Source organism: Ranitomeya variabilis, chromosome 2 (assembly GCF_051348905.1).
Source record: "Ranitomeya variabilis isolate aRanVar5 chromosome 2, aRanVar5.hap1, whole genome shotgun sequence".
Taxonomy (NCBI): Eukaryota; Metazoa; Chordata; class Amphibia; order Anura; family Dendrobatidae; genus Ranitomeya; species Ranitomeya variabilis.
In genome coordinates, this window is record NC_135233.1 from 249,199,571 (window position 1) to 249,219,243 (window position 19,673).

Sequence of the window (19,673 nt, forward strand, 5' to 3'; positions counted from 1 at the left end):
GCAACCAAAAATCCTGTTTTTTTTTTCCCCCTGACTGTTTTGTCAATCTGTGAGCATGACATTTCGGAAATCTCATAGACTTAGCTGGTATTGTGAAACGCAGCTGAAAATTTGCATTAAAAAATGCAGTGTGTGAACTTGGCCTTATGTAGGATTCGGGCAGCTCCTACTTTTTGGGCTCAGGTGCTTCGACCAACAAGTTTTAAACATGTACTACATGTATTTCATTTTTGGCAGTCTTCTGCCATGTCGCGCCCATCTGCGGTGTGAAACCTATGGTGAGGTCCTGCTCCTTATACCTGTGCTTTCCTGGGTCTGGCGGTCACACAGCCTCTTGCTGTAGGGGAACGGCTCTTCTTGCACCTCGTCTGCAGGCGAGTCTCTCTCCTCACGCCTGTTTCTCTCCTAGTCATTGCCGTTTCGGCTGACCTGGTGGGCTCTGCCTTGGGCGTTTTTTTTTTCTATCTGTCTCCGCGAGTCACGTATGTTCACTCCTTGTGGCATCACCATGTCCAGGATCCCAAGGAGAGTCGTGTACGCTATTTTGTGTTCCGATTGTCAGTGTGGTCAGTCAGAACCCCTCTTCACAAACTATTGGAGGCGGACTATATGTGAAACACCCCCCCCGGCATGCTGTTCCCACCACTCAGCCCTTACTGGGTCCTGAAACTTGGTGTGTATGCTCTTTAGCATTTGCAGTACTTTACCTGCCTAAGGCACCTAGATCAATTGTGGGGACAGGCTTAATCGCTTAGCCTCAGACTTGGATCCCACAAATGATGAGGCATCTGCTACAGGAGGATCTTTTGGCAGTCTATAAATGGCTGAGGTCTAAACACCCCAGCAAACCATTGCCATCCCTTGACTCCAGGCCCTACTCTCCACCAGTAGCACTACGCTTGGATACTTTGTGCAGAGTTGAGGACCTTTAAGGAGAGATTCTCCAGTCAGACTTGGATGTGGAACAGTCTTCCATGCTGCTGTCCTCGATGCTCACCAGCCTTCTAACGGCTATAAAAGACACCTTAAACGTCACTGACACTGACAGTCACTGACACCTCTTCTTCCTAGGAGTCCATTTTCTTTCACTGTACCCCCCAACTTACAGACAACTTTATCCATGGCAGATTGTGTCTTTCCAGGAGATGTTGGGCTTGGAAGATTAAGTCTTGCTAAGTCACCTACTGAAGCTACTGGTTTGGACTGAAACCAATGTTCGCCTCTTACCAGGCTGATAAGACCACAACAGTTGGGCTAAATAACTTGCGATGGTGTTCTATCTGGTGTTCCTCCTAAAGAGTTATCATACATCGCTCAGAAAATCTCTAAAGCCAGCATGCAAATCTGCGAATCCACCTTTGTCGCATTTAGGCTTCTCGCCTGCTCCTCTTCTGTCTCTAGGCATCCACCGCACATTAAGGCTGAAACCCTGGTCCACAGACGTAACCTGTAGGAAAGCTCTTGTAGTTCTCCCCTTCACAGGCTCTTGGGAATTCGGCAAATGTTTGGATGAAATCCCCTCATAAGCAGCAGGCGGCAAGAATACCTACTGGTCTATGAACAAGCACGTCCTTTCTGGCCTGCAGAGGAAATCTAGAATATGTTTCTCCTCCTTTTGGTTCTTCTCCAGATTGTTTTGTCACAAGAAACTGGAAGCTCGGGGCCAGAAGAAGATATTCTTCAAGTTGGGACATCCTCTCAAATGTTCAGTTAGGTTTTAGCTGCTGTAACAGGCATCCTCCACACCAGGAGTGCTGCAGCCATTTATCTGGACGCCATCATTATGAAGGCACAATCCAGAGCTGACAATTAGGCGAGCCTTCACATTGCATTGGACACCTTCAGCCAATTCGGTTCGATAATCCACTATCCAAAATCAGATATCAATCCATATGCACTATTTCACACTTGCTCTCTCCAGTGAGCCATCCTGACGAAATGGAACAAGTCAAAGGAATCTCTGGATCAGAAGATTCTTCTGTTATTGGGCCGTCAGTCTTTTCAGTGGTGGCTCTTGTCTTTCGGGCACAGTCCTTCCTCCCATTTCAGTGGCAAGTCATCATGATAGACGCTAACCTCCACCGCTGAGAAGGAATTCAAGATTGATCAGTCCTAGGAACTTGTCCTCTCAGGAGTCGGGACTACAGATCATCTGTTCCATTTTTCTTTCCCTGGACAATGGACACTGGACATAGCTCTTATCTGGTCACCGAGTCAAGGTCCAGACAGATAATACGACCGCAATCTACTTAAATCATCGGTGCCGAACCAGAAGCCACGCTACAATATCTGAGGCGGATTAAATTTTGCGATGATCCGAAGCGCACATGCGTTCCTTGCCTTGTGCGTTCCTTCCCTCGCACGTTCCTTGCCGCGTGCGTTTCAGATTTTGCGATGATCCGAAGCGCACATACGTTCCTTGCCTTGTGTGTTCTTTGCCTAGTGCGTTCCTTGCCTCGCACGTTCCTTACCGCGTGCCTTGCTTGCCTCATGCGTTGCTTGCCTCGTAACTTCTTACTTTTTCGCTTCTCACGACAGGCGGATGTGATGCACCTAACGGACAAGGTTGTAAAGCAGGAGCTATTCCAGGACATCTTATCCGGAACAGAAATCTTAGTAAGTATCTTGGTGGCGGGTGTGAACCCTGCCCGACACCTATCTATTGGCTCGAGATTTTTACATTTAGGCCGTGTAGCGTCACTGTGGTCAATATACGGCACTGACCTGGCTGGAAATAACCCAAATCTCTACAGTTTCAGATCTCCAACTCGGCTCCTTGTTTGCATCTCGGCTTCATGCTTTGCACTTTAATGATGATTTTACTCCGACGCTGGAAGAAGTAAGTCAGTTCGGGACGGTTTCCACATTTATTTCTGCCCTATATGATCTATTGCCAAGGGCTGCGAAAGGCAGAGGATGCATTAAATCAGCAAAACAAGGGTATCCTTCACATCATTACTTTAGACCACCACGGACCCAAACTCTTACGGTTTCACCAACCAAAAAAGTAAGGAGCACCATCAGGTAATTATTAATGTACTGCTCCAGGATCCTGGATCTGGTAAAATGAACCCATTAGAGCTCTGGGAAAAGAGGGAGTAATACTCTAGACCACTAGGGAAAATATTAAAGGGAACCTGTCACCCCCAAAATCGAAGATGAGCTAAGCCCACCGGCATCAGGGGCTTATCTACAGCATTCTGTAATGCTGTAAATAAGCCCCCGATGTAACCTGAAAGATGAGAAAGAGAGGTTAGATTCTACTTACCTGGGGGTGCGGTCCGATCTGATGGGCGTCGTGGTCAGGTCCGGGGCCTCCCATCTTCATAGGATGATGTCCTCTTCTTGTCTTCACCCTGCGGCTCCGGCGCAGGTGTACTTTGTCTACCCTGTTGAGGGCAGAGCAAAGTCCTGCAATGCGCAGGTGCTGGGCCTCTCTGACCTTTCCCGGCGCCTGCGCACTGCAGTACTTTGCTCTGCCCTCAACAGAGCCGCAGCGTGAAGACAAGAAGAGGACCTCATTTTATGAAGATGGGAGGCCCCGGACCGCGACACCCATCGGACCAGACCGCAGCGGGACCGCCCCTGGGTGAGTATAATATAACCTCTTTTTCTCATCTTTGAGGATACAGCGGGGGGCTTATCTACAGCATTCCAGAATGCTGTAGATAAGCCCCTGATGCCGGTGGGCTTAGCTCATCTTCGATGTTGGGGGTGACAGGTTCCCTTTAATCTCTCCTCTAGCACTCCTTGCTTGGAAGTTTAACCCTCTGCCGTAGACCTCCGGGAAAGGCCGATCTAGTCAAAAATATTTCTTTTGTCTAAACTTTGAAAAATGCAGAACTTTCCACGTCTCCTGGGCTCTTCTGGCACCTGAGTAGCGGGGATCCTTTTAGCTGCCGATTTTTTTTTTTTTTTTCCTTTGGGGAGATTTGATGTTCTTTTATGTTGCTGGCAGCGAACTGAACTCCCCGGAGGACATTCTCAAATCTCTGGCGAGAATCCTGGATGGCATCATGCAGGCGGATAAACAGATAATGGAGAAGGCAAAAGCACGAATCTTCACAGCGCTGATCTGCGTATTAGAAATGAAGCAGATGAAAGGTAAGAAAAGGTCTGCCACAGACCGGTGGGGGGTCCGTCCTTAGTGTCTGGGTATGCCTGATAGGTGCTGGTTCCACCTCTCGGATTGTCACCTATTGGGGTAATTGGGCTCTGATTCCTTATAGAAGTCAATGGTCTCTGTTGACATCTATGGTAATTATGGAAAGACTATAAAGGGATATGCCATGATTAAAGGGGGACTATCCCTTTAGGAACTTTGGCATGTTGCAAGGATGGCTGTGAGCATCAGATCTCCTCCTTATCGTTTATCATCAGGAGCTCATTGCTCCCCTTTCTCTCGACCTCCTGCTTGCAAGGGGGCGGTGCGCTCCTGAATATTGACTGTTTGGACCAGAGTCCTGGTTGTGCCTCTGATCTGACCTGAGCACTTTGCCGTGCTGCAAGAATAGGCAGCATTGGAAGATCGCAGTGGGATCTAACCATACAGCCAGCAAAATCCTTGCCTAGGAGACTGGACACCGCTGATGGACTGCAGAGGTGGCCGGTAGCCTAAGCAATGCGCAGTAAACTACACAATTAAAAAAAAAAAACTCCATTCTTATTGCAAAGCTGCTTGTTTTTATTACACACTTTGCAATTAAACCCCTTTAACAAGATAAGAAGACCCCTTTAAGCCAGATTGGGTTATAAAAAAAGAATATAAAAGTAAACGTCCGCTTGTCAGGAGACAGATGATCGGCACGTTACATCAGGTGATGGGGCTTATCTGCAGTGCCCAATGTCGCCCACAGACAGGGGTGGCACCTTGTTTCTTTTCTCAGTCCCTTCATTGGTGGACACAGCAGACGGTTTTTTGTTTTATTTGTATTTTTTGTCTGTGTGCAGCCAGCAGTATTCCTCAGTACCAGCACCTCGTCCTCAGCGTATGTGAGAACCTACAGGGCGAGGTGATGTCGCTTATAGATGAGACGCGCCATGGACTGGAGACTGGAGATGCAGCAGAGGACAGGGACAGCATGGAGACAGATGATCTGCCCAGAACGAGGCACAAGGACCAACGTGATACGGTGAGAGGCGAGCCCCCCCCCCAAGTATGACAGGAATCAGAGGCGTCTCCCATAGGATCCCTCTGCCAGGTGTATGGATCGGCATTGTGTGTGCCGCCTGTGGGTTGTGTCTCCTGTGGGTTGTGCACAGGATTGCCTTATCCTGATTGACAGCTGCTTTTTTTCTTTGTACAGGTTTGTGTGCTGGCATTACATTTGGCAAAAGAGCTGTGCCATGCCGATGAAGATGGAGACCAGTGGCTACAGGTCATCAGGCAGCTGCCCGTGTTGCCCATGCTGTTTAGCGCCCTAGAGATCAGCCTCCGGGGTAAACAGAACCTGCATTTTTGTGAGGCTTCTTTCCACCTATTGTTTACATTGGCCAAAACGCACCAGGTAAGTGGCCCATCAACTAGTGTTCCCTGAGTACCTTCCGGTTTTTCATATAGTTCCATTCCCCAACCAGGATATCACATCCGCCCACACGCACCGGTGTATAACCTCCGGCCCCCCGCCATGTCGTCTGCCTTTACCAATATGTGACAGAACGGCCGGTGGTGCAGAGCTCACTGATACCAGCGCAGTCCTGTAACAAGTCCATTCATGCCATTTCCTCCTCCTAAACCTTCCCCCGTCACCTGTGGGGTGATATTAGTGAGAAGTGTAAGGAACCGCAGCAACTCAGCCACATAACAATAGACTGGTGGGTCTAGTGCTGAAGAACACAGGGCAGAAAAGTCACCATCGCACTGTTGACCCCATGACTGCAGAGTCCCGAGCTCCTCCGGTATTAACATCAGCAAAAACACAGTGCCCCAGTCGGGAGGTTCATGGCGGAGCACCTGCATGCTGCCTTACATCACCAAGCACAATGCTGAGTGGTGGATGGAGTGGTGTAAAGCCGCCACCACTGGACTCTGGAGGAGACGTGTTCTGTGCAGTGATGGATCACACTTCTCTATTCGGTGTCTGATGGAGGAGTCTGGGTTTGGTGATTCCAGGAGAACGTTACCCCCTGACTGCATTGTGCCCGCTGTACAGATGGCAGAGGAGGATAACGCTATGGGATTGTTATCAGGGGTCGGCCTTGGCCCCTTAGTCCCAGTGAAGGGAAATCTTAATTTTTCAGCACAATACATTGTGGACCATTGTAGCTTCCAGCTTTGTGGGAACAGTTTGGTGAAGACACTTTTCTGTCCCCCATGGCTGTGCCCAGCGCACAAGCTCCATACAGACATGGAGGGGGAGTTGGGTGGAAGAAGATGAGCGACCGCACAGAGCCCGGACCTCAGCCCCATCCAAGAGCAGAGATTGTGACCCCGGCCTCCCCCAACATCAGGGTCTGACCCCACAAATGCTCTTCTGGATGAAGGGGCAAAAATTCCCACAGACTCCTCCAAAATCTTGTAGAAATCCTTCCCAGAAGAGCAGGAGCAGTTATATCTGCAGAGGGGTGTCTCCATATTATGTCTATGGATATAGGAGGGGAGGTGAGAAAAGCTCCTGTAGATGGGATGTGGGGGCACATACTTTTCTTCATATACTGTATACACCTCAGTGATGCCCATATGACTGTCCTTACTGTTAAGCAGAGAAATTCTTCATACCAAGAGGTAGTGGTTGATGTGTCTCCATTGTTTTGTGTTTTTTCATCTCCAGGGTGCAGCGGCCATAGCGGGTGCTGGCATCACCCAGAGTATGTGCCTGCCTCTGCTGAGTGTCTACCAGCTGAGTACAAACGGTGCGAGTACGGTAAGAGACGTGCGTTTATATCACAGATGTCATTACATGTGGCTTTCCATTGCACTTACATATAATCTCATTTTTATATTAAATTAATTGTCCAGTGAAGATAAGATATTGCCTATCCACAGGATTGGTGATATCTTACTAATCAGTGGGGGTCTGACCTCTGTGATTCGCACCAGTTGGCAGAACAGGGCACTTTTATTCCCCTTAGAATGGATTGCAGTGATCATGCTTGACTGTCGCCTAATTCATTCTCTATTGGGCTGCTGAGCGCTGCATTCACCTTTTTCCAGCAGCTGATTATTAAAGAATGACTGGAGTAGCCTCCTGTAGGCAGCCTCTACAGTGAGGGGTCCAATGGGCACGTATAAAGCGTGCCACCGTCAGAGATTGAGAGGTTTAATCACTGCTCGCTGTCATCTGTCGAGTATGATGCAGGCTCTGCTCCTGAGCCCGCATCATATATTGGAAAGCAGTATTGGATATACCAGTACGTCCAATGCCGGTAACGGGTTAAAACAAATCATTGTATTTTGAGTTGTTTTTTTAAATGTAAAAGGTAATTTAGTCTATTTTCAATGTAGGCACAGCCGCCCCTCTCCTTCCGTAAAGCTGTCGATGCCCCTTCTTGGCCGGGCGTCTACCGTCTGACTGTATCTCTTATGGAGCGGCTGCTGAAAACGCTGAGATATAATTTCCTTACAGATGCCTTAGACTTTCTAGGTGTTCACCAGGAAAGAATACTACAGGTAAGCGGGGGCCAGCTTGTGTAGATCCCGCTGTGTGTAGATCCTAGTGTGACCATTGCCGTCTTTGCCTCCCCAGTGCCTGAGCGCAGTCCGCACCGTGCAGAGCTTATCCTGTCTGGAGGAGGCTGACCACACTGTCGGCTTCTTGCTGCAGCTCTCCAACTTCACCAAAGAATGGCATTTCCACCTGCCGCAGTTAATGAAGGACGTTCAGGTAAGAAGTGGAACGCGGTTGTGACCAGCCGGCCATGATGGCAAGAAGCTGGATCTAGAGTAACTCCTCATCCTCTTGCCCACACAGGTCAGTTTATGTTACTTGTGCCAATCCTGCACCTCTCTGCTGTACAGCCGCAAGATGCTGCGGCATTACCTCCAGGTGAGTGGCGGCATGACTTGTACGCTGGCGCAATGGCGCCAAAGCTTCTGAAACGCGTGCCGCCATCGATCATATGCTTTACTCCTCAGATAAAAAGTGGCGAAGCTGTGTCATCTGGTTCAGCCTCTCGTGGTCAGCGCACGCCTCAAACTCCATCCAAGCAGCCGAAACCAGAAACTGAGGCCTTGGAGTTGAGAGCGCTGCGCTCCGTCCAACACAGTCTACTGAAGATCCACAGTAAGACGCTGGCCGCGTTGCGAGCGTTCACACCAGATCTCTGCCAGATACTTCAGGTTTGTAACCGAAATCTAAAATGTGCACCATGGTTTGGCAAAAAGGAGGGAAGAGCAAACTATTAAGGCTTTTACTCTGTCGCCTCATTGGGGGACACAGGACCATGGGTGTTATGCTGCTGTCCACTAGGAGGCGACACTATGCATAATCTGAAAAAGATTAACTGTGGCTCCTCCTGTGCAGTATACACCCCTGGACGGCATCAGCCTTCTCCAGTTTTTGCTTAGTGTCGCAAAGGAGGCACACCTTAAGATTTTTACTCCGTTTTCCGACGGGATTACAGATGAAGAAAAGAGGGTCTCCTGTGAGACTCCCGGCATGGCTCCTTCCTCGGCCCCCTATTATGGGGTGCCCAGTTGAAGTTGAGATGGCTATTCCCCATGCTGCTCCTTCCCCAGCCCCTCGGGTGCTGGTTCGAAGTCGAGACCCCCCCTCCTTCCCCAATTCCTTTTGGTTTCTGGGTTGAGGTCGAGGCGAGGATAAAGGCCCCTGAAGGTGACAAGCACCCTCCCTATCCCCCTCTGGGGGTATTAGGTTGAGACACCTCAGGTAGGGCCTGTACAGGCAGCATCCTACAGCTCCCAGCAATGGGCCAGCACACTGCGCCTGCATCCAGGGACCCCAGCCCGGCTGCGGGCTCCTGTTGGGGCCGGGGGAAGTGCAGGCAGGCATGGCACATACAGACACAGGGCTCCCTGCGTCCCTGTCTCTGCCGCAGCACCAGCTCTATACTGCCTCAGGGGGACCCCTCACAGGGCTCCCCTCTCGCTTACAGCCCCACCGCTATCCTGCCTTTAAATCCGGAGGGGTCTGGTTCAGATCCGACCCCCTCCCGGACTTTCGCGCCGGCCTGGAGCCCTTCTGGGCCTCAGGCATCTACTTTAGGCCCCGGCTTCGGCCTAGCTGAAGCCACAGCCTCCTCCCCACCCCCCGGATGACAAATATGACACTCTACCGTGTCATACAGGGGGCGGATCGAGACAGAAAGGGCGTGTTTTTACACAGCCTTGCCGCCTTTTTACAGCTCTCCGCCCCCTTCTCCTCTCTTCTGTCTCTGCAGCCATTTTCGGCTGCAGATTAACCCTGCATCTCCCGGTCTGCAGGACCAGGACCAGGCAGCCAGTCTCCGGGGGGCACAGGACTGTGGATCTTCGGCGCTGGACCTAGGGGCACACTGGTGGGGTAAGATCACAGCTGGGTTCTTTTTACTCAGCTGTGAATCCATATTACCTATAAGGCTCCCCTGTAGGTTCTCTACCCCTGTAAGGTCCATCTGCTGGCAGCACCTCTGCACTTTGTGCACTATGCAGGGCTCAAGGTCCAAGAGAACCAGGCAGAACTGCTATTATGCATTCTGCACAGCCTGCAGGACCGCTCTCCCCAGTAGTAGCACGTACCCGCATTGTCAGAACTGTATACAAACTGTGTCACAGCCTCAAGAAGCCCCTGCCAATGCCTCGGTGTCTAATGCCACGCCGGAATGGGCCACTCAGATATCGCAATCTATGACGCAGTCTATAGATAACCTAACTTCCACATTGCTTCAGGCTCTGCAGGGTCATGCCCCGGCTATGACTGTTACCCAGCAAAGGGAGAGCTTGACTCAGGAACAAGATGACCCTGGCACATCCACGTCTAGGTCAGGACGCAAGCGGATCCATAGATCAAGTCCATCTGCGTCATCCCATAGCACACGGTCATCCCCCTCTAGGGAGAGACACCGTAGCTCCAGGTCATCTAGACCGTCCCATTCCAGGGACAGACAATGCAGATCTCTGCAATCCCCAACCAGAGAAGACCTCCTCCCCAGCCCACCCAGCAGGGGACGCCTCAGTGATACACAGAATTCGGAAGGCATCTGCGACTCTGACTCGGACAGAGAAACGGAGGGGTCCCTGATCCCAATCCCTCCTAGCAATACAGCGCTAGTTGAGGACATATCGTCCATCCATCGGGTGCTGGACATTTCTGATCCGCCACCAGAGGCCCCAGAACATAAGATTTCCTTTGAAGGACCTCTGAAGCCGCCTAAGGTTTTCTCTAACCACCCAGAGTTTAAGGCGATCCTTAAAAAACAGCTCTCACAGCCTGAGAAAAAATTTGCTAATCGCAAATATCTGGAGGCGAGGTACCCCTTCCCACAGAAGGACACCAAGGAATGGACAGATCCACCTGAAGTGGATCCCCCAGTCTCCAGGCTAGCAGCACAGACCCTCCTTTCACTGCCAGATAGCTCAACCCTCAGGGACGCAGCAGACCGGCAGGTAGAACGCATGGCTCGTTCAATTTTCGAGGCAGCAGGGGCATCCCTGGCTCCCGCGTTCGCCTCAGTTTGGGCTGCCAAGGCCATCCTGGCCTGGGCAAAGAATTTACAAGCCTTCCAAGCATCCGCTCCTGAACTGTCGGACCAAGCGGTTCAAATTGCAGTTGTAGCAGATTACATGCTCCATGCAGCTCTGGATTCAGCAAAGGGAGTCGCGGGGATAGCATCAAACGCCATCACGATTCGGCGTATCCTCTGGCTGCGGGAATGGAAAGCGGACGCAGCCTCAAAGAAGTCCCTCACGCACCTCCCCTACCTCAGTGGGAGACTTTTCGGTGAACAGTTGGATACTATGATATCCAACGCCACAGGGGGTAAGAGTACTTCTCTTCCCCAACTGAAACCTAAACGCACTTACAAGAAGCGTAACCAAACTCGATTCCGATCCTTTCGGAATTCCTCCGGCTGGTCCGTCTCACGTCCAGTACAAAATCGTAACCGTTCCCCACGCAGGGACAACTCACGATCGACGCAAAGGTCGGACAAGACCTGGCAGTCAAAAGCAGGCCAGTCTAAGCCCAGAGGAGGAAAATCTCAGACTTTCTCTTCCTCATGACTCACGGACTCCGGAAGACACCACACCAGTAGGCGGCTGACTTTTGCTCTTTCATCAAGTCTGGCTGCCTATTACAGAAGACAGGTGGGTCATGGAACTAGTGTCTTCCGGATACAAAATAGACTTCACCTCCAACCCACCGGACCGGTTCTTCCTCTCTGTCCCCCCAAAACCGCCAGCCAAGGCTCGAGCCTACCACCAAGCGGTCTCCTCGCTTTATCAATCAGGAGTCATAGTACCGGTACCCACGACCGACCGCTTCCGAGGGTTCTACTCCAATCTGTTCGTAGTTCCCAAGAAAGGAGGCAGCGGACGGCCCATACTAGACCTAAAACAGCTCAACAAATATGTACGGGTCCGTCACTTCCGCATGGAGTCCCTTCGGTCCATCATTGCGTCCATGGAGAAGGGAGAATATCTCGCCGACATAGACATACAAGACGCATACCTGCATATACCCATTGCACCTGCCCATCAGAGGTTTCTCAGGTTCGCAATAGGCCAGGACCACTACCAATTCGTGGCTCTGCCCTTTGGACTCGCCACGGCTCCCAGAGTGTTCACCAAGGTCATGGCAGCAACCATGGACGTCCTGCATTCCAGAGGCATAGTAGTCGTTCCATACCTGGACGATCTACTCATCAAGGCTCCCACCTTCAAGGACTGCGAGCTCAGCGTCTCAATCACAACCGATACTCTGTCGCATGGGCTGGTTAATCAACCTACAAAAGTCATCACCAACCCCGAGTCAGTCCCTGACCTTCCTGGGAATGTTATTCAACACCTCCAGGGGTCTAGTGCTCCTTCCCAAGGACAAGGCACTGGCCCTCCGACTAGCAGTTCACCCTCCTCCGCAAACCCCCTCGATCTCTCCGTTTTGCCATGAGAGTCCTCGGCAAGATGGCAGCAGCAATAGAAGCCATCCCATTTGCCCAGTTTCACCTCAGACCTCTCCAACTAGCCATTCTCAAGTCCTGGGACAGGAATCCCTTCTCTCTCGACAGGGAGTTCCAGCTAACGTCGTCAACCAGGAGGTCCCTGCACTGGTGGCTCAAGCCAACCTCGCTAGCAAAGGGGAAATCCTCTCTCTCAGGTCAATGGAAGGTTTTGACCACCGACGCGAGTCTGACGGGTTGGGGTGCGGTGCACCTACACCACAGGGCAAGTGGTCCCCAGCGGAAGCGACCATGCCCATCAACATCCTGGAAATTCGTGCCATCCTTCTGGCATTGAGGGCCTTCCATCACTTACTGGCAGCCTCTCACATCAGGATACAGTCGGACAATGCCACGGCTGTGGCATATGTGAATCATCAAGGGGGGACCCGCAGTACCCAGGCGATGCGGGAAGTGTCACATATCCTCCGCTGGGCGGAGGACACAGGGTCGGTTCTTTCGGCGGTCCACATTCCGGGTGTGGACAACTGCGAAGCAGACTTCCTCAGCCGACAAGGAATAGACTCGGGAGAGTGGTCTCTCCATCCCGAAATTTTTCAACAGATCTGTCTCCGCTGGGGGACCCCGGATGTGGACCTAATGGCATCCCATTTCAATGCCAAGGTCTCCAACTTCATTGCCAGAACACACGATCCGCGGTCGCTCGGAGCAGACGCTCTGGTTCAGGACTGGACCCAGTTCCAGCTTCTGTATATTTTTCCACCTCTCCCCCTGATATCCAGAGTGGTGAGGAAGATCAAACAAGAGGGAGTTCCAACCATCCTCATTGCACCGGACTGGCCCAGATGCACATGGTACGCCGACATCGTACAACTCACAGCAGACGCCCCCTGGCGTCTCCCCGACCGCCACGATCTTCTATCACAGGGGCCGTTCTACCACCAGAACTCAGGGGCTCTCAATTTGACGGCGTGGCCCTTGAGACCTGGGTTCTAACCCAGGCAGGGCTCTCGACAAATGTCATTGGAACCATGATCAGAGCACGGAAACCAGCCTCTGCCAAGATTTATTACCGTACCTGGAAAGCTTTCTTTACCTGGTGCGAATCTCGTGGCCAGATCCCACTCCCTTATTCCCTACCCAAAGTACTTGGTTTTCTCCAATCGGGTCTGGAGGCCAGGCTGTCATTGGGCTCGCTTAAGAGCCAGGTGTCAGCCCTCTCAGTGCTTTTCCAAAAGCGCATTGCTACCAAGCCGTAAGTAAGGACTTTTCTTCAGGGGGTTTCCCGATTGGTTCCCCCCTACAGACGACCACTAGAAACGTGGGACCTCAACCTGGTCCTGACAGCATTGCAGGAACCACCCTTCGAACCCCTTAAGGAGGTCCCGCTCCGCCTTCTTTCCCAGAAGGTGGTCTTCCTGGTGGCAATCACCTCGCTACGCAGGGTGTCTGAACTGACAGCACTCTCCTGCAGACGGCCTTTCCTGGCATTTCACCAGGACAAGGTAGTTCATCGTACGGTCCCATCCTTCCTTCCGAAGGTTGTGTCCGACTTCCACCTCAATGAGGAAATTTCACTACCATCCCTTTGTCCGGTTCCGGTTCATAGAGTGGAGAAGGCTCTGCATACGCTGGACCTTGTCAGGGCTTTGCGTATATACGTGTCTAGGACTGCGTCCTTCCGGAGGTCTGATTCCCTTTTTCCTCCTTCCGGAAGGCTGCCACAAGGGTATGCCAGCTTCCAAAGCTACTCTTGCCAGGTGGATCAAATCCACCATACAAGAGGCATACCGCCTTAAGAATTCTCCTCTTCCAGCCGGTATTACGGCACACTCTACACGGGCGGTAGGGGCCTCCTGGGCCATTCGGCACCAGGCTTCGGCACAACAAGTGTGTAAGGCGGCCACTTGGACTAGCTTACACACGTTTACTAAACACTACAGGGTTCATACCCAGTCCTCAGCGGCCGCGAGCCTGGGTAGACGTGTCCTGCAGGCGGCGGTGCCCTAAGTGTGCGGGCCTGTCTGCACAATATTCGTCCATTGCTTCCCACCCAGGGACTGCTTTAGGACGTCCCATGGTCCTTTGTCCCCCAATGAGGCGACAGAGTAAAGGAGATTTTTGTGTACTCACCGTAAAATCTCTTTCTCTTAGCCTCTAATTGGGGGACACAGCTCCCACCCTGTTGCCCTTTCCGGGCTGTTGTAACTGTTGAGTTCTCATATTGTTTCTTGAGCTCGTACATAGTTGCCTTCTTACAGGCATAATTATGTTATTCATGTTACGTTCCTCCTACTGCTTTTGCACAAAACTGGAGAAGGCTGATGCCGTCCAGGGGTGTATACTGCACAGGAGGAGCCACAATTAATCTTTTTCAGATTATGCATAGTGTCGCCTCCTAGTGGACAGCAGCATAACACCCATGGTCCTGTGTCCCCCAATTAGAGGCTAAGATAAAGAGATTTTACGGTGAGTACACACATCTCCTTTTTTTTCCCTCTTTCTTTCCAGCCTCTGGACCTTGCGCAGTATCAGCTGCTTTTGGCCTTGAACTTTAGCACTCCGGCATTTGATGCAGATGTCGCACCATCATTTGGAACGTTCCTGGCGACTGTAAATGTAATGCTCAACATGCTTGGAGAGGTGAGAGAACATAGTGGCTACTATAGATCTGCACCAGGAAAATCAGACATGTCCATTGTTTAACCCCTTTCTGACCTCGGACGGGATAGTACATCCGAGGTCAGAAGCCCCGCTTTGATGCGGGCTTCGGCGGTGAGCCCGCATCAAAGCCGGGACATGTCAGCTGTTTTGAACAGCTGACATATGCCCGTAATAGGCGCAGGCAGAATCGCGATCTGCCCGCGCCTATTAACTAGTTAAATGCCGCTGTCAAACGCAGACAGCGGCATTTAACTACCGCTTCCGGGCGGGCGGCCGGAAATGATCGCATCGCCGACCCCCGTCACATGATCGGAGGTCGGCGGTGCTTCAGAATAGTAACCATAGAGGTCCTTGAGACCTCTATGGTTACTGATCCCCGGCAGCTGTGAGCGCCACCCTGTGGTCGGCGCTCGCAGCACACCTGCAATTCTGCTACATAGCAGCGAACATCAGATCGCGTTGTGCCAGCTTCTAGCCTCCTATGGAGGCTATAGAAGCATGGCAAAAGTGAAAAAAATATAAGTTTAAATCACCCCCCTTTCGCCCCAATCAAAATAAATCAATTAAAAAAAAAAAATCAAATCTACACATATTTGGTATCGCCGCGTTCAGAATCATTAACCTGATCGCTAAACGGCGTAGCGAGAAAAAAATTCGCCAGAATTACGTTTTTTTTTGGTCGCCGCGACATTGCATTAAAATGCAATAACGGGCGATCAAAAGAACTTATCTGCACCAAAATGCTATCATTAAAAACGCCAGCTCGGAACGCAAAAAATAAGCCCTCAACCGACCCCAGATCATGGAAAATGGAGACGCTACGAGTATCTGAAAATGGCGCAATTTTATTTATTTTTTTTATTATTTATTTTTTTATTTTTTTTAGCAAAGTTTGGAATTTTTTTTCACCACTTAGATAAAAAAATAACCTAGTCATGTTAGGTGTCTATGAACTCGTAGTGACCTGGAGAAACATAATGGCAGGTCAGTTTTAGCATTTAGTGTACCTAGCAAAAAAGCCAAACAAAAAAACAGTGTGGAATTGCATTTTTTTTTTTGCAATTTCACCGCACTTGGAATTTTTTTCCCGTTTTCTTGTAAACGATATGGTAAAACCAATGATGTTGTTCAAAAGTACAACTCGTCCCGCAAAAAATAAGCCCTCACATGGCCAAATTGACGGAAAAATAAAAAAGTTATGGCTCTGGGAAGGAGGGGAGCGAAAAACGAACACGGAAAAACGGAAAATCCCAAGGTCATGAAGGGGTTAAGCACCAAAATGCCAAGCAATTGCCAGAATGATCCACAGCCAGTGGCTATGTGATATGTTTCCCACTGGACCACCCCTTAAGTCTTTATTCTTACTTTTATGGTTGCAGTCCTGTTACTACTATCAGGGCAGCAGTCCCGTCTTGTGCTGTTCTGCATTGTCAGTGAGAATGAGGGTTTAGCTTGCAGTTGATTTCCAAGGCTCTATCATCATCATCACCATAATCCTATGTATTAACAGTTGGATAAGAAAAAAGATCCTCCATTTCCATCTGCTGCTCCTGCAAGTCTTTCTGAGGAAAGCAAGACCATCAAGTAAGTTCCGTGTACAGAAACATGTGCCCAGTGCTTCCTCTAGTGGTAAACTAAACTTGATGCGCAGTGTAAACTGGATGCTAACATCTGACAAATGAGAAAAAAAAACCAAATATTCATTTGGTGTAACTTTTAAGCTTGCTTAAAAAAAAAAAAAAAATCCTCATTCTCGGCAGCAGAATGCTTGATGTAAACAGGACATGTGCTGCCGAGACTGATACTCTATGTGCACAAAACAATCTATTAACATTTGTTTTCAGGTGAAATTTTTTAGTTTTTTTTTTTTTAAACAAAAGAGAAAATTATATTCTACGTGCACAGAATGGTCTATTAACAGCCTGTCTAAACAGGTTCTTAAGCAACCACCATCTCATTGAAGACCATGGTCACTTCAAATTTGGGAAAAGGCAAGAAAAGTTGCAACTTATTTTTTAACTACAGTCTGTACTCTTATTCGGTCATGTGTTACTTTTCAATAATCTCCCCCAGTATTGACCAAATGTCACCTTTGTGATTATCTTGGCACCTGTGGCAGGTGCCACGTTGGATCTTCCTAACTTTATATCCATCAGTGGCCGCTGTCGCCATTGTCGAGCACCTGAGACTTAGTGCGTGACGCCGGGTTTTGTGCTCACCAGGCCACTGCTGCTGTTCATCATCGAGAACTGTTTTTACTTGACCATCTCGCAAGCGGTGCGTTATCTGCGGGACCCCTCAGTGCACCCCCGGGACAAGCAGCGCATGAAGCAGGAGCTTGGATCCGAACTGGTATGAATCCCCCCCCCCCCCCCCCCCCAATCAGATGAACATGTCCCTATATATATATGTATAATATACACACAGCCGGATCATTATCTGCTTCTCGTGTCCCTTTCCTTCAGAGCACCCTTCTCTCCAGTCTGAATCGCTACACTCGGCGAGGGGTCCCGTCTTCTCCTGCCGCAGGGGTGCTGCCCTCGCCACAACCCAAAGCTGGACCTTCTGTCAAGGCAGTGCCCGAGGCTCAGGAGCCCATTATCCAGCTGGTCCAGGCCTTTATAAGGCATGTACAGCGATAACTCGCACCTTTTACCAAGTAGTGAAAGTTCAGTTCCCAATAGCCACCGTCATGGACCATAATAAACCTTCTTAAAAGTACGTGGCGTCCATAAAGCAACTATATAACTCCAGCCATTGCCAGTGTTGAAGAAGGAAAGCCGGAGGAGGGGGTTGTCAGAATGAGCTGCTACATGGGGGGGGTAACGTGTAGTTTCGCCCCCTTTTTGATGCATGCAGTGCGTGATATTTCTCATTTGCCTGTGTACTCCACTTACCTTTTTCTTTTTTGTACTGTCCCTTTATTTTCTTGTACTCTGACATTTTGTATTTATACTGACAGTAAAGAAAAGAGATGACATTTACAACCTCATGTGTAAGAACCATCCTGTCCGCCAGCATTTGCAGGAATGATAGAATTTATTAATATCTAATCAAACACAGATCGGGGGAATAAAATGCAGACAAGCAATAAATAACACTCGGGAATCAAATCAACAAAGCCGGACGATGGGTGCAGCTGTAAAAAAAAAAAAATACACATTAGAAATAATCTTTCAGCGCGTGCCAGATCCAGAGTCTCCTGAGAGCGACGTATTCCGTAATGTAAAATGACAAGCCACAGTCGTATCGTGTATATAAATAGGCGACAGATCGTACATTCATGTCGTAAGGTCTCTAAGCAATATGGCTGCATCAGCGTAATGGGACCTTGCATACTAATTAAAGAGAATTCTGAGGTCTTTCCAGCGCGGCAGTCGTCTCTTATTGTTCATATATTTCTCGCTGACAGCAAGCCACGGTGTCGGCTGAGGTGGTATTACCAGTGCTGTTACATTGTAGCCTGTGGTGGTGGTGGGCACAAGTCCCTAAAGCCACATCTGCGACTGGTCACACATCTGGCACTAGATAACCTGCAGGGTGGAGGTTTCTCATTTCCAGTAAATCCGTCAGGTCTCGTACAGGAAGGCAGGATAAGATTGAGGAGGCCGCGCCGAGCTCGAGGATGAGATCGAGGAGGCTGCGCCGAGATCGGGGATGAAATTGAGAAGGCCACGCCAAGCTCTGGGATGAGATTGAGGAGGCTGCGCCGAGCTCGGGGATGAGATCGAGGAGGCCGCGCCGAGATCGGGGATGAAATTGAGAAGGCCGCGCCAAGCTCTGGGATGAGAATGAGGAGGCCGCGTCGAGCTCGGGGATGGGATTGAGGAGGCCGCGCCAAGCTCTGGGATGAGATTGAGAAGGCCGCGCCGAGATCGGGGATGAAATTGAGGAGGCCGCGCCGAGATCGGGGATGAAATTGAGGAGGCCGCGCCGAGATCGGGGATGAAATTGAGGAGGCCGCGCCGAGATCGGGGATGAAATTGAGGAGGCCGCGTCGAGCTCGGGGATGAGATTGAGGAGGCCGCGTCGAGCTCGGGGATGAGATTGAGGAGGCCGCGTCGAGCTCGGGGATGGGATTGAGGAGGCTGCGACGAGCTCGGGGATGGGATTGAGGAGGCTGCGACGAGCTCGGGGATGGGATTGAGGAGGCCGCGCCAAGCTTGGGGACAGGCTTTTTCTATTATTTTTTTTTTTAAATTCGTTTATTTTCAAACACAAATAAAGTATAGCATACATATTTGTCCTTGTCATTAGTCCGCATGGTTACATTTACAAAGGATAATAAGGACAGCACATACATATGCCAATTATTTCACAGAGGAGAAACTTATGTGTACAATTATAAAACAATCAAACACAAAATCATAAACATAAAACTCTTAAACTACAACCAAACCAAGCCTCCAAAACTATTAAGCCACCATTTAACGATAGTGAACAATATTTCCCTCCCTCCGCTGCGTAGTGCTTGTAGAATAAGAGTCAAACAAACCATGTCCTTGTCTATTAGTCCCGTCATAAGGTGAGATGAGAGGCGTTCCATCTATCCCAAATTTTATTGAACTTGCCCGGGCAACCCCTGTTTTGATATAGAGTGCGCTCATATGTGACAACTGTATTCACCAACTCGATCCAGGATCTAATGGAGGGGGGTGAACTCCCCATCCACCGCAGAGCCAACAATTTCCGTGCCAGAAACAGAGTTTCACGTAGAAAGATCCCCGTATAATGGTCCCAAGCTTCCTCGTCCCATACTCCAAACAGGCAGACCAAAGGCTCCACAGGAACCGGGATTGACAGTACAGAGGTTAATAGCGACGTCACCTCCCCCCAATATTGAAAAACAATGGGACACTGCCATATCAGATGTAGAAAGTCAGCGTCTGGTGAATGGCAACGCAAACAGTCTGATGTCGAGTATCGACCCATCCGAAAGAGTCTCAGTGGGGTCA

At 50.1% G+C, this 19,673-nt stretch overlaps 1 protein-coding gene across 4 annotated transcripts in view; it reads left to right on the forward strand.

Moving 5' to 3' along the window:
• Positions 1 to 17,703, forward strand: part of NUP188 (nucleoporin 188) — a 58,114-nt gene extending 40,411 nt beyond the window's left edge. For all 4 annotated transcript variants that reach the window (XM_077284513.1, XM_077284514.1, XM_077284515.1 and 1 more), the window contains exons 31-44: positions 2,539 to 2,616; positions 2,754 to 2,839; positions 3,959 to 4,104; positions 4,951 to 5,132; positions 5,307 to 5,507; positions 6,771 to 6,863; positions 7,445 to 7,609; positions 7,686 to 7,823; positions 7,911 to 7,985; positions 8,075 to 8,278; positions 14,566 to 14,697; positions 16,229 to 16,302; positions 16,941 to 17,070; positions 17,184 to 17,703. In XM_077284513.1, the coding sequence (XP_077140628.1) occupies positions 2,539 to 2,616; positions 2,754 to 2,839; positions 3,959 to 4,104; positions 4,951 to 5,132; positions 5,307 to 5,507; positions 6,771 to 6,863; positions 7,445 to 7,609; positions 7,686 to 7,823; positions 7,911 to 7,985; positions 8,075 to 8,278; positions 14,566 to 14,697; positions 16,229 to 16,302; positions 16,941 to 17,070; positions 17,184 to 17,360 (1,881 nt within the window). In that variant the 3' untranslated portion in view covers positions 17,361 to 17,703. The remainder of the gene's footprint in view (positions 1 to 2,538; positions 2,617 to 2,753; positions 2,840 to 3,958; positions 4,105 to 4,950; positions 5,133 to 5,306; positions 5,508 to 6,770; positions 6,864 to 7,444; positions 7,610 to 7,685; positions 7,824 to 7,910; positions 7,986 to 8,074; positions 8,279 to 14,565; positions 14,698 to 16,228; positions 16,303 to 16,940; positions 17,071 to 17,183) is intronic.
• Positions 17,704 to 19,673: the final 1,970 nt, after the last annotated feature.